The sequence below is a fragment of the Neolamprologus multifasciatus genome, chromosome 12, assembly GCF_963576455.1.
Source record: "Neolamprologus multifasciatus chromosome 12, fNeoMul1.2, whole genome shotgun sequence".
NCBI lineage: Eukaryota > Metazoa > Chordata > Actinopteri > Cichliformes > Cichlidae > Neolamprologus > Neolamprologus multifasciatus.
Window position 1 is genome coordinate 8635536 of NC_140450.1, and position 12530 is coordinate 8648065.

Genomic DNA, 12530 nt, shown 5'->3' on the forward strand with positions numbered 1-12530 from the left:
GGGTACACCCTGGACAGGTCGCCAGCCTGTCGCAGGGCTAACACATAGAGAGATGCACATCCACACCTATTACTACTTTAGAATTACCAATTAACCTAACCTCACTAACTGCAGGTCTTTGGACTGTGGGAGGAAGCAGGCGAGAACCCACACAAACACGTGGAGAACCTGCAAACTCCCCACAGAAAGGCCCCGGCCAGGTGGTGGAATCGAGCTTACAGAAGATATATATACAGAAATATCCTATCTAATATAAATAAATTGTTAATTGTTAAGCAGCTATTCACTCTAGAGAAATCTAACCATCTGACATGTTAAAAGTACCATCAAAGTAATACGTAATGTGTGGAAAAATATAGCATGTCTGAAAGGTTACATAAGCCAGTATGGAGCTTTTCATTCAGTAAGTTCAGGTTGATACACAGAAGTAGCAGCGTCCTATTACTATAAATAACTTTGAATTCAAAGTTAGTTATAGTAATATAAATAACTATTTATAATTATTTACCATATTGTTTGAACCTCAGTTATTGCTCAGTTATTCAGCTTGGGTACTGTTATGATACAGCAGTTCTTTTCTCAGAGCAAATAACTATTAAATCTAACCACTAAATTCACACATGAAACAGAAGTAACTCTGGACAGCTTTTATGGGGTAAAAACCACAGCAGAGTGGAAGTACGTTTCTCACACGACGAGACGCTACCCTCTGCATCCTGTCAGCCATCGTGTGCGAACAGAACAGCTTAGACCTGCGGCGATAGCATACAAGACTGCAATGTAAAAGCTCATTTAGACAGTAGCAACTTGTAATGTGTTACTGCATGTCATGAGGGATTTTGTGGTATGTTCATCGAAGCTTTAGATGTGTTTATTATCGTTACGTTTTGACTTCTGTTTGATTTTACTGCTGTTGGAATCATTTTAGTTTTAAATTATTGCTAGGATTGAGATTTTTGGTTGATTCTAGTTTTAATTTACTTAATTTTACTTTACTAATATTTACTTTAATTTACTTATTAGAATCACGATTTCGTTTCTGTGGAGTATGCAGCCCCTATCAGTTCTTCCTTCTGTCTTTCTGTATCAGTTTTACTGTCCTCCTGTTCTATCTCAGTGAGTCTGTGTTAAGCTTCATGTTTTAATACTTCACTTTGATGCTCTGTGTTAGTTTTACTTCCTCCTTTGTGATTGTCCTAATTATCTTCATCTGTGTTTAACTTCTTTCCCTTGTTTCTCGTTCTCCAAGTTATCTATCCACCTGAGTTTCTCTGAGAAATCAACCACACAGGGAACAACACTGTTGATCATCTGTTAATCTGTTTCATCGCTTGGGTTAGGTTCCCTTTTTATGCTTGAATGGTTCATAGGTCAGTGTTAAGCTTTCAGCAAAAAAAACCAAAACGTTCCCTTGAAAATGATCAGGTACAAGGACTGCACTGAAAATGAGTAAAAAAAAACCCCATCTAGCCTCAAAGTTTTCTGTTTCAAAATGATACAAGAAAGTCTGGCTTCTTGGAGGCAAAATATAAACAACTGAGAGGTGGCCTGTGACCTTTGCACAGTACTGTAGCTATTCGAAAGCATGGTGATAAAACTTATATTATGGTTGATGCTGTCTGTCAGTCTATACTATTTATTGCCACAGAGAATCGAAAACAGAAGTAATATAAATACATTTATAAAATGTAACCCATTAATCTTGGCCTTTTGAAAAGAGTTAAATCAACTTTTACTCAGGGTTTAATTAAGTCAAGCTTTCTTACTTCATAGAGGTGAATCCTACAATAGGTATAGTAGCACCAGACCCCGTAGGTAATGACAGACAGGTCAGTGTTAGTCAGTGTTGCCAGGATTCAAAAGAAAGCAACCCCCCACCTGTGGCACACACTTCCTGAAAACCAGAGGCTGGGTGATCTTGGCTCGTTTTAATAGGAGTTTAAATTTTGCTTGCTGTGACTTTTTTCTTGTCATACTGACCACTCAAAGAAATTTAGACTATAAATCACATTCTAACCGTATCTTCATACAGCACTTCATAAACCATCCATAGCTAATTTAGACTCAATAGTTAACCTAACATGCGTGACTTTGGACTCTGCAAAGAGGCTAAAGTACCCGAAGAAAGCAGGCAAACAGGAACATGCAAACTCCCCACAGAACGTCCACATTGCGATTTTATCCAGAAGCTTCCTTCACTCACCACTCCACCAACACGCAGCCTGTGATTTTTAATCTACTCAAGAAAGAAACACACGTAGTTTGCCAAAACACTTTGATTTATTCGTAAATCTCCTGTTATTATTGAATGACAGTGTTTTTCAGAGATTAAAAGCTCATTTTGATCAAAAATAACACATCAATCTTTGGTGTCTCTCACATTTATTTTTTGCACTTTAAAAACACACAAGTTTTCCTTCTTTTTAAAATGTAAAAAATATAATCTTATTCAAAAGCCTGCAAATTAAAGCATGTAAAAAAAAAAGAAATCAAGGTTTAGAGGAACTGTGGTGCTGAGTATCAAGTAATATATGGGTTACCTGATCCGATTCGATGGTTTGTCATCTTTATTTCTATGAAGTAGACCTCCCTAAATTTTTGGCACATCATTCACACCTACTGAGTATTAAAATCATCCTTTCTCAGTAAAAGCCAAAAAACTCTGCCTGAGTAGGATAATATTTCAGGTCGGAATTCAAAGTTCAGTGGACGGTTTCCTCGGTTTTGCCTCGTCCTCATTGCGCGGCACATGGAAGTCCACATATGGACACCATTTGCTGTTGAGACACACCAGTTTTTTCAGAGTGGCCGTCTTGACGATATTAAAGCCGGTTTCTCCTCCAAAGGTACTGGGCTTCCAGTATTCAGGCGAGCAGATTGGGTTTCCAAGCAGGCCTTTCAGTGAAAAGGGAGCACCCATCTCCACCATGCTCTCTCCAAAAATGGCATTAGGACGGATTTTCTCTAGCATTATGCCTGGGTAAAACTCCAGGGCGTCTATGTCACCATAGAGCTCTTCTAAACCTCTGGCAATTTCAGTGTTGTCTGTTTGGAAACAGAAAAATGGCAGGAAATTACTGCAGATGTTTCATTTAATTCTTGTGTTGCTATAAATGTAAAATAAAAAGAGTGATTTTCTGTTGCTGAACCAATTTTATGTACACTTACCATAGTCTTAATGCCAACAGTTAGAAACTAGTCAAACACTGATTTCATTAACTACTGGTGCGTTCATTTAATTGTATATAAACATTCATACTGCACGAAACCCTCAAAATCCACTGATTCTCCAGCAGCTCCTCAAATTACTCAACATACACTAAATGGTTGTACTGTAAAATTTCAGGCACACATTTAAGTCACCATCTGGATAAATTATAATAATAATTTTTTTAATTAAATAATTTTTTCATCCAGCACTATCAGCTGAATATTTCTGCTGCTTTGGTTTATAATTGATATTTTTCTTGTCAAAAAGTGTATCCTGCCTCTCACTCAGCTGGGACCACTGCAAAAGGTTTTATTAAAGAAGTTTCAAAAGTGAGTATTTGCTTATATAACACTTTTCTACTCTATTTGAGCACTATATCCTTTTATAAGTACTTTCTTCTAAAGTGTTTTCTATCTAACACCCACATTTACACTTCAGTGAATGCAGGTTTCTTTCCCAAGGACACTTTGGCATGCAAACTGGAGACTGGAGCAGCCAGGGATCAAACAACCAACCTTCTAATTATTAGATGAGCTGCTCTACCTCCTGAGGTACAGCCACCTCAACTACTAAGTATCACAATAGAATCAAATTATCTATATGGGACGTGTGAATTTGCTGATCATATGTTCAACTCAGGGAAAATAAATATATCTAGTAATGTTGTGTGAAAATGCAGACAGTGCCTTGAAAAGCACAGTCAAAAACACTAAGCCCAGTGCTGTTTACACACATGTGCTATGCTGCTGTGTGGTTGAGGAAAATGCATGCATACATTGCATTTTGTGTCACATATGTGTAACGAGTAACAAAGGGGGCATGCGTGTGTTCATATTTCTTTAACTTACCAGTTAATTCACCAAAGGATGTGTAAGGCTTCAGGTTAAACCTCTTCCTATATTCATTGAAAGGCTGCACACGTGTAGCTCTGGATTCTCTGATGACCATTTCTGCAACCTTAAGCACCACTTGATGAGAGTTGTGACCTCCTCCTATCTAAAAGTGTGAATATAAGCCACAAAAATGTTTTTTCATGAGCAGTGAGTGACAAACTCTGCTGTTCCATGACAGCTTGCAACACGTTCTCAGCCTTATAACACACAGAAGTACTATACCACTTTGCATTAATCTAATGCTGCTAAAAGACATAACTTGATAGCATTATCACTAATCTCAATTTAGGAAGTAATTGTGAGTTATGAAATGTAGACATGTAAAACGATAAAGTTTACGAGGCTCATGGTGCTGCTTTCTGTTAACTGATTAACGGCATTGCCGTTATGCAATGATAAAAATATACACGTCCCTGTTTCCTGTTTTCTGACTTCTATAATTCTGTTACCTGTCCTGCAATCTGTCGAGAGAATGCATCCACCAGCCTTTCCACCCCGTAATGCATCAGGAGGGAGGTGTTGTATAAAAACTGAGAGTATGGTATTTCTTCTCCCTCTATGACAATGCTGTCGGGCATCAGAGGGTGCCAGTGGTAGAGGTGGCAGAACTCCAGGGCGATTCGATTGCTGTACTGGAAACGTGTATTGAAGAGCAGCTCTGGGTCAAACTTCAAGTCCAGCATGTAGCCACTCAGGTGCTGCACATACTCTTCTATTATAATGTTGATGATCTCACCTGTGGAAGAAATACAAAAAATTAGCTTAGATTCGTGGAAAAATAATATTATTTATCTTCATGTTTAGTAATTAACGAAACACTGAAACAGTGAAGAGTGTCAAATTCATAAGTGGTTTGTTGGTGAATAAATGGCATCTTCTGTGGTTTGAACAACAAAACAGCGATCGGCAGACACATCAAACAAAGCCAGAAAAAGAACAGCAACCGTGCACATGTAGTGATCGTGGCATCACCTTCTCAAAGCAGAGCACAAACCTTTAAATTTACAACCTCAAACTTCAAATCTCACAGCTCTAAGGCTGAAGCACTGCCATAAACAGGACACAGCAAATGACTTTAATAAACATTAAAATAACTCTTAAACCTGCCTTTAGTATGGACATTTTTCTGATTTATGCCTCAGAATTGACTCAGAAAACACCCAAGCTCATATGTGGCCTTTTATCTTAATACATGTGTATCATATGAAAAATGTACTGGCCAAGAGCTTGAAATATGTTTTGTGCTGAGTAACTGTTTTGGTGTGTGGCCCTTTCACTCAAGTAAAATCATAATCCTGCTCAAGTAATAAAATTGATGACACAATAATATTTATATACATAAATTAAGGTATAAATTAGGTTTGACTTAACATTTTGACTCAACGTAGACAAGTGATAATTAGTTTGCATAGTCCCTAAAATGACAAGCTAAAATATAACCTTTCATTCAAGTGCTTCATCCAGCCTGTACAGAATTGCATACTATTCAACTGATGCTATGAATGTCTGCAGAAAACTTCATATCAGTCTGTTTTACCAGCGGCGGTTCACCTAGTCACAAACTGTAGCCAATTAACCGCTGTAGCCAAAATTGAAACAAAAAAACAAAAGATATCAACTCACAGACAAGTAGCTGATAAAGATGTACAAAAAGTGAAAAGACTAGAGTTTTGAATTTACTGTGTTTCACTTACTTTGTGTGTTTCAATCATTCTCTGATTAAATATTTACTTTTACTCACCAATAATGATGAGTCTGGCTGTCTGGAAAAGCTGCTCATCATCCCAGATGGGATGTTCTGCCTTTAGGATGTCACAGACTCTGTTATGTTCCCGCAGCCATATGGTGGCATACATGGTTAGACCCGGCAGGATGCCAAATACCTCCTGACCGATGGCCAGACGCCTGTCTGCTGGGATGTTTTCAGGATACACCATGTGCACTGGGACCTCAGACACTGTAGGAGGGTACACCTCACCATTTACCAGCTGTGGAAGAAGAGTTAATTTCAGTGATTTCTTTACTATGTTTACCGACTATATTAAAGAAATTAACATATACTAGTGGAATTCATGTAAAATAAAATTAAAAAACAAAAACAAAAATTTGATGGACTATATTTGTAAAGCAACAACATCAAGCTGTTAGATTAAGATGGGTAAAATAAAGAGGCTTCTTAAACTGTTCTGAAGACATGCTGATAAGGTGGCAGTGAAAAAATAGTCACAGATTGAAGTTTTGTTTTAACCACTTACCACAGGCATCTAGAAAATCCAACACGATGTTCTCACAAGTTAACATGCTAAAGGAAGTGCAAGTAACCTATATCTGACTCAGTGAACATATACAACACAGAGCTCTGGAGAGTTTTCTTAAAGATGAGGAGGTAAATTTTAATGTAGTATGATACCCGTATTAGGTACAAACCTTACAACATATTTCTGAAACTTACAGGTATTACTTTTTTAAACTTTTTACTTCAAAAATAAATATGACTGACTGGAGTTCAGCATTTGGAAGAAATTTTTGCTTGTCTGGTACATTAGATCAGTTTAACTTCCAAGACTGTCGGTGGTCATGGTTCTCACGGTGACAGTGTAAATCTCATCTTTGATGTTATGCTAACCACCTAAATTCAAAAGTGTAAGACTCAAAATCCACTGTCTAATTTTCTAACATATAAGGCTGACAGATTTTCACCTTAAAAAGGACGAGACTCGGAAATCTAAAAAATGTCTGAAAGACCTAAAGACATAAAAAGATATAGCTTGACATGTTAGACAGCTCTCAGCTAATTTAGGGTAGGCCAACATTTCGGTTATATTGCCATCTGTTGCTGTGGCATGGTCTTGATAGCACTTATAATTTTTCTGCTTTTTCATGTGGGTGAAGAAATTTTCTTTAAAAAAAATACACGTGCATGTGTGGACAAAGCTTCATTTTCTGGTGAGGACAGCAAGTGAGCATTATATTCCTCATGCTTTCTGAAGGTCATTATCCTTAAAAATTAAAAAAAGGAAAACTGGGCAAGTGGAAAACAGAAGAAGTGTCAGGCTCAAAAAACAAAAGTCATGTCCTTTAAAAACTAGGGGAAAAAAGAAAGGAAAAAAATCCAACAAAGACCTAATACAGGGCTATCCACTGTTTGCTGAAGCCTCATCAGAACTTGTCTCAGTGTGTGGCTGTCAAGAAGCCATTCTTAAAGGGAGGAAAGGCTGATCTATGCCAAACTGCCAAAGAACTGGACGGAATATCTGTGGCGACAGGTCGTATGGAGCAGTTACTGCTAATTAGAAGTTTTTGGTTCAAACCTTCGCCAATATGTATGGAGGAGGTCAGATGAGAGATACAACAAGTATCTACACCCCTCTGTAAAGCATGGTGGATGCTCTTTCATGGTCTGGGGCTCAACCAGTGGTTTTGGAGATTTCATCAAAATTGATGAAACTATGAACACAGAGATGTTCCACAATATGGAAACAATGGTATTCCTGTTCAAGTATTATTGGAAGTTGATTAAAAAACTAAGCTAAATAGGTTTTTGTTTTCATTCAAGTTTTCTATCTTTTTTCTAAATGAAATTAAGTATTTAACTGTGAGTATATAACTATGAATGTATATGACAGTGTTTACAGGTTTGTAGATAGGTATATGCGTTTAGCTAGTCATACTAATTATGTATGCAAGAAAGCTCAAGCACTTTCTTTTTTCTCTCTAACTTTTTATAATAAGGTTCTCCCTTTAGTGCTTATATGCAGCTATGTCAGACACACCTGATACTTCAGCTTTCCATCTTTATGAAGCCGAAGTTGATGTTGTCTCACAAGATCTTCTCCATAGATGTTGCTTGCGTCTACCTGTGTGGTAAAAAAAAAAAAAAAGAAAGAGGAAAAGAGGCTTACATTTGGTGTAATGAAATGATGTTATGCAGAACATTTTTGTTATGCAGAATGTCAGAAACTTACACCATGCCCCAAACCCTTGGTGAAGCCCCCCTGAACTTTATGGTCTGTCTTGAAGAACTGGTGCGTGAAGTGTTGAGCCATAAAAGCAAACATCAAATTGGTTCCCTGAGGATCTGGCCTAAACTTCTGCCTCTTGAAAAACCTCTCAACTAAGACTTTGGCATCAGGAAGAACAGGTTTACCTGCAGAGAAAGAAACTCTTGAAGCTTTCCACAGAAACACAGTTATGTCTCTTTAGCTGTGTAGGTCTCACCTTTAGCACCCATGGGCAAAGGACAGTCTTCAGGTATAGGAGGAAGGATCCGAGTGTAGTAGGAGATATTAGAGTAGGACTCCCAGTTAATGTATCCATATTTGGTATTGTAGGTGGGAGGGCTTGGAATAAGGTCACTCCTGCCTTTAGGAATAAATGTCAAAGTCATAGGTAAAATATCTTTACTAGATACATAAATGTAGCTTTATGAACTCTTATATCTTGCGGGCTCTGTTATTTGCAGCTGTTTATCTGGAAATAGGAAATTGTCAAATCCCTATAACGTGAATTTTGAATGAGTTTTATGTGTCATGAGATTTTCTGGGACCTTCTCATTGGTAAATGAATTATCTAAACATTTTATAGTCTGCTGACTGAGTAACTCATTTAAGAACGTTTATTTCACCTACCTGTTAACACTAATCTCATGAAGGTGTCTCGTAGGAAAGAGTTGTTTATCAGGCTCCAAAACCACGGGAAGTGAGTAAGGATGAAGTGAGTCACGGAAGGACTGGGCTTCAGCATGAGTCGAATTCTGGTCCAAAACTCCGCTACACATAAAAAAGTAAAAATTAAAAAATCAAGAAAAAACTGTTTTTCATCCTTTAAATGCCAATTGTAAGCCATTTATAAATACATCACTAATGCCTGTATTAATGGGAAACAAATAAATGTATATGTATAACTGAACATAACGGTTTTGTTTTCTTTATTCATCACATGTAGCAGGTTTAGCCAAAAATTTATCTCTAAAACAACTTTCATAAAATCTAAGCATTGGGGTTGACATTTTGAAAATTGTGCTAAAACCTAGTATGAAATAACTTAATTAGGTAATATTGAATTGATGTTTCCGAATGTGACACATGCATGCCAACTAAAAACTGATAAATATCAGTAAGAATCGCTTAGCAAACAGGTTTTGCATTTTGTTTTTTTTCAGTGACTCTGACCTCCTCCCTTCACACAAACCTAAATCTACTCATCTCAACCAAAAACAAATATTGAGAGGATGGTTTCTAAATGCAAAACATCAGCTCTTTTATCTAGTTACTCATGAGTACTTCCTTTTGACTTATCTATCATAGCTGTGCACAGATAGGATTATGCAAATAAAACTAAGATAAAGGGTTAGCTTGGTGTTCCAGATCAACTTGCTCAGTTTGTAAAAAAATGTTGTACTCACGAATAGTGCAGTTGTCTCCATAAAAGCCAGTGCGAGTGCAGTCACATTTGAAACTGTCTGTACCAAATCGCACACACACTCCTGCATGTTGACAAGGGTAGTAGCAACAGGGATTCACTGCAAACAAGAAAAAAAAATCAGTCTTTAAATTAGGGTTAATTAATTCTGAGAAACGGAACTAGACTTGAGCTTTATCTGCACCTACATTCAAATAGCTTCAGAAAACCCACTGAATATGATTTTAAAAGCCCATTTTAATCAGGCACAGACAGTGTGAAAGTGCAGGATGAACTCAAATACAGCTGCATTTGGGCTTGTTAATGTATGCATGTCTCAATAAGCTTTTCACAGTCCTTAAGCTAAACATTTGCTGAACTCACTTCCCCAAAAATGTAACCAGAGGCATATAGCAAAAGAACCAAAAACAAAACATCAGTGAATTGGGGTGTCCTAGACTCTGTGCACTTTGTGAAACTACAACGGATTAATAAAGGACAGAGTTTGCATTTAGCTTTTAACATAGAAAACAGTCCATGTATGAACTGTGAAACTAAAATTTGACTTAATGGTTTCTAAGCATATAATGTCTACAAATAAACCCAGCAACCTCACTGTGACTTTAACGCTTGCTGTAATATCGCTTCCTCCCCCCCTTCCTGCTTGCAGAAGTTCAATGAGATAATGTGACACTGAAGCATTTTTTTCCTCATTAGTTGGAAATGAGTGGATAGTTAAGCATGTCTACCCTTGAATGAACAACAGGCGTATCAGTGAGAATTTGTCAAAAAAGTGTGAGGTGGCTCTACACTATTTTTAACTATAAAGTTATTAAAATACTTTAACAATTTACAAAAATACTGCACAGGAAGTATAACGCATTACTCCCACATGAGTTTGGCAACCCAAAGAACTTCCCCTTCGGTCACAAGGAGGTTGTACAATGTAAATTCTAATGCTATAAGTTGTGAAAATCTACACAGTGGCAACAACATTAAATGTGCACACAATGATAGCAAAATGCGTTTTGTTAGTGCCATCGCTCTAAATGTCACCCTTTTCCCCCAGTGTACTGGAGGAAAAAGCAAGCTCTCCCCACGATCAATAAATTCATGTCAGAATAGTCAGTAATTTTCCCTGTGTACGTCTGTAAAGAAAATGACCTTGTCTGAAACCAACAGGGGTCAACATTTGTGAGCTTGGGAAAAAGCCTTCTTTTCATCTCTCTGATCCATAGTTGACCTAATTCATGATGGGTTATTAAATAATTAATTTTTTCTTATGCATGGAAGCACATTCAGGATAAGAACCTTTGGAGATTCCCTGTTTACTGTCGCTGACTATAGTAACTATGTTGCAAGAAGTTTAAATCTGTATGCCTTTGTTGACTTCCTTCCCAAATACAAATACAAATGAATGAAAAAGGAAACAGATAATTTGCTAACCATCACGTGTGGGTAATGACTGTTACTATGCAACTGTGCTCTGCAGCACATCAATTAAAAGTTATGATAGAAGAATGGATGTTACTCAGAAATGCTGAGATACTTTCATAAATATTGTTTAGTAAGAAAACCACTGACAGAGAGAACACAATACGGGCAGCTTGAGATGTTTGTGAACAGCTGAAGTTTTGTGAGGTGTTACTTTCTGGCAGGAATACCAGGAATATCAGTGCACTTTCCACTGTTAACTTTCCAGAGCCCTGCAGTGGAATAAATGGGAAAGCTAATTTTGGGGCCCCCAGGCCACAGCTTTGACTCTTTATGTGCTAAATGTTTAATCAGCAAATATTAGAATTGGTTTTGTGGTTGCAAAATATGTTTGATTAACCTTCATGTAGAAAATGAACAGACTAACACAACAAGAAACGATATGGGAGAAATGATTGTTTACTGAAAATCAAAAGGTCATCAGGATAATCAATCATCATGTCCCATGTTGTAATTAAAGAAACTGCTTACCAACACTTGAGTCACCAGCACATGATGAACTCTCCAGCAGCAGCAACAGCAGCAGGGTGATGAACACCCAGATGGAGATGCTAAATGCTACAGAAGATAATAATAATAATGACACTGAGTTGATGTTTTAAAAACGAGCATCAAGTTTAGATAATTTTAGAACTCACCTTTCATGCTGAGCTAAATAAGAGTCTAAATGTTCTGTCACAGTGTTATTCTGCTCTTTCTAATATGTTTGAGAAACAGAGATAGGCGTGACACCATTCTGATGCAGTCTCACTGGCTTTATAATTAACTATCGGGAAATGGGCGATAACAAAGCATCCTCCACTTCCTCTATTTAGTTTTGAGCAGAATTTCACAGAAAACTCACAGTGTACCACTGGCTTCAAAGCTTTCTGATTGGACAGTCTTACACAGACTGGCAGAAATTCAAACTTCAAAAACTGAAATGGACCCTTTATATATATACATATGTGTGTATATATACACACACATGTATATATATATATATATATATATATATATATATATATATATATATATATATATATATATATATATATATATATATGTATGTACCGTTCAGATCAATGCCGTGAAACCAAACCACTTTGAGAAAGTTTCAAGGTGTTATATCGCCACCTGCTGGTAAATTGTATTTAGCATCGCATTGTGTGAACGGTTAAATTGATACAGGGGACATTAGCTCTGTAAAATCAACGCATACTGTGTATACAACCTTAACACCCCATTACGTTTCATTTCAGTGACAATTATGATGCAAAACTGTAGTCAAGCCACCATTGTTTTTTTTTAATTAGCATACACAATTATTTGCACTTCCTGTTGTATGTATTTTCTGTAGTCTAATTGCACCTATCAAAACATAAATAGCCTGCTAGAATTTCACAGCAAAATAGTTTGTTTTGCTTTGTTTTTTCTAAAAACTTGAATTTGGGTCCATAGTTACTTTGTTAGCTGAAGCAACCCTAATGCTAACCCGGGATGTTTCACTCACTGAAGTATCACTAGGAAACAGTGGAGTCACAGGGGGGTGT

At 37.1% G+C, this 12530-nt stretch overlaps 1 protein-coding gene across 1 annotated transcript; it reads right to left on the reverse strand.

The window, feature by feature from the left end:
* Window positions 1–1891: 1891 nt before the first annotated feature.
* Window positions 1892–11757, reverse strand: ptgs1 (prostaglandin-endoperoxide synthase 1). The gene is made up of 11 exons (XM_085180487.1): window positions 11637–11757; window positions 11470–11556; window positions 9509–9625; window positions 8733–8873; window positions 8323–8466; window positions 8070–8251; window positions 7878–7961; window positions 5846–6092; window positions 4554–4840; window positions 4060–4207; window positions 1892–3045 (listed from the first exon to the last, which is right to left on the reverse strand). Exons 1-11 carry the CDS (start codon window positions 11641–11643, stop codon window positions 2696–2698), a joined length of 1794 nt encoding a protein of 597 aa, XP_085036613.1. The 5' UTR covers window positions 11644–11757; the 3' UTR covers window positions 1892–2695.
* Between the last annotated feature and the right edge of the window lie 773 nt (window positions 11758–12530).

What these genes read in the sequence shown, in the direction of transcription:
- ptgs1 (XM_085180487.1), bottom strand. An exon ending in TTTGCCCATGGGTGCTAAAG is followed by an intron (nt 8,252 to 8,322) that starts GTGAGACCTACA and finishes CTTTCTCTGCAG; the next exon opens with GTAAACCTGTTCTTCCTGAT. An exon ending in CTCGACAGATTGCAGGACAG is followed by an intron (nt 4,208 to 4,553) that starts GTAACAGAATTA and finishes TCACACTTTTAG; the next exon opens with ATAGGAGGAGGTCACAACTC.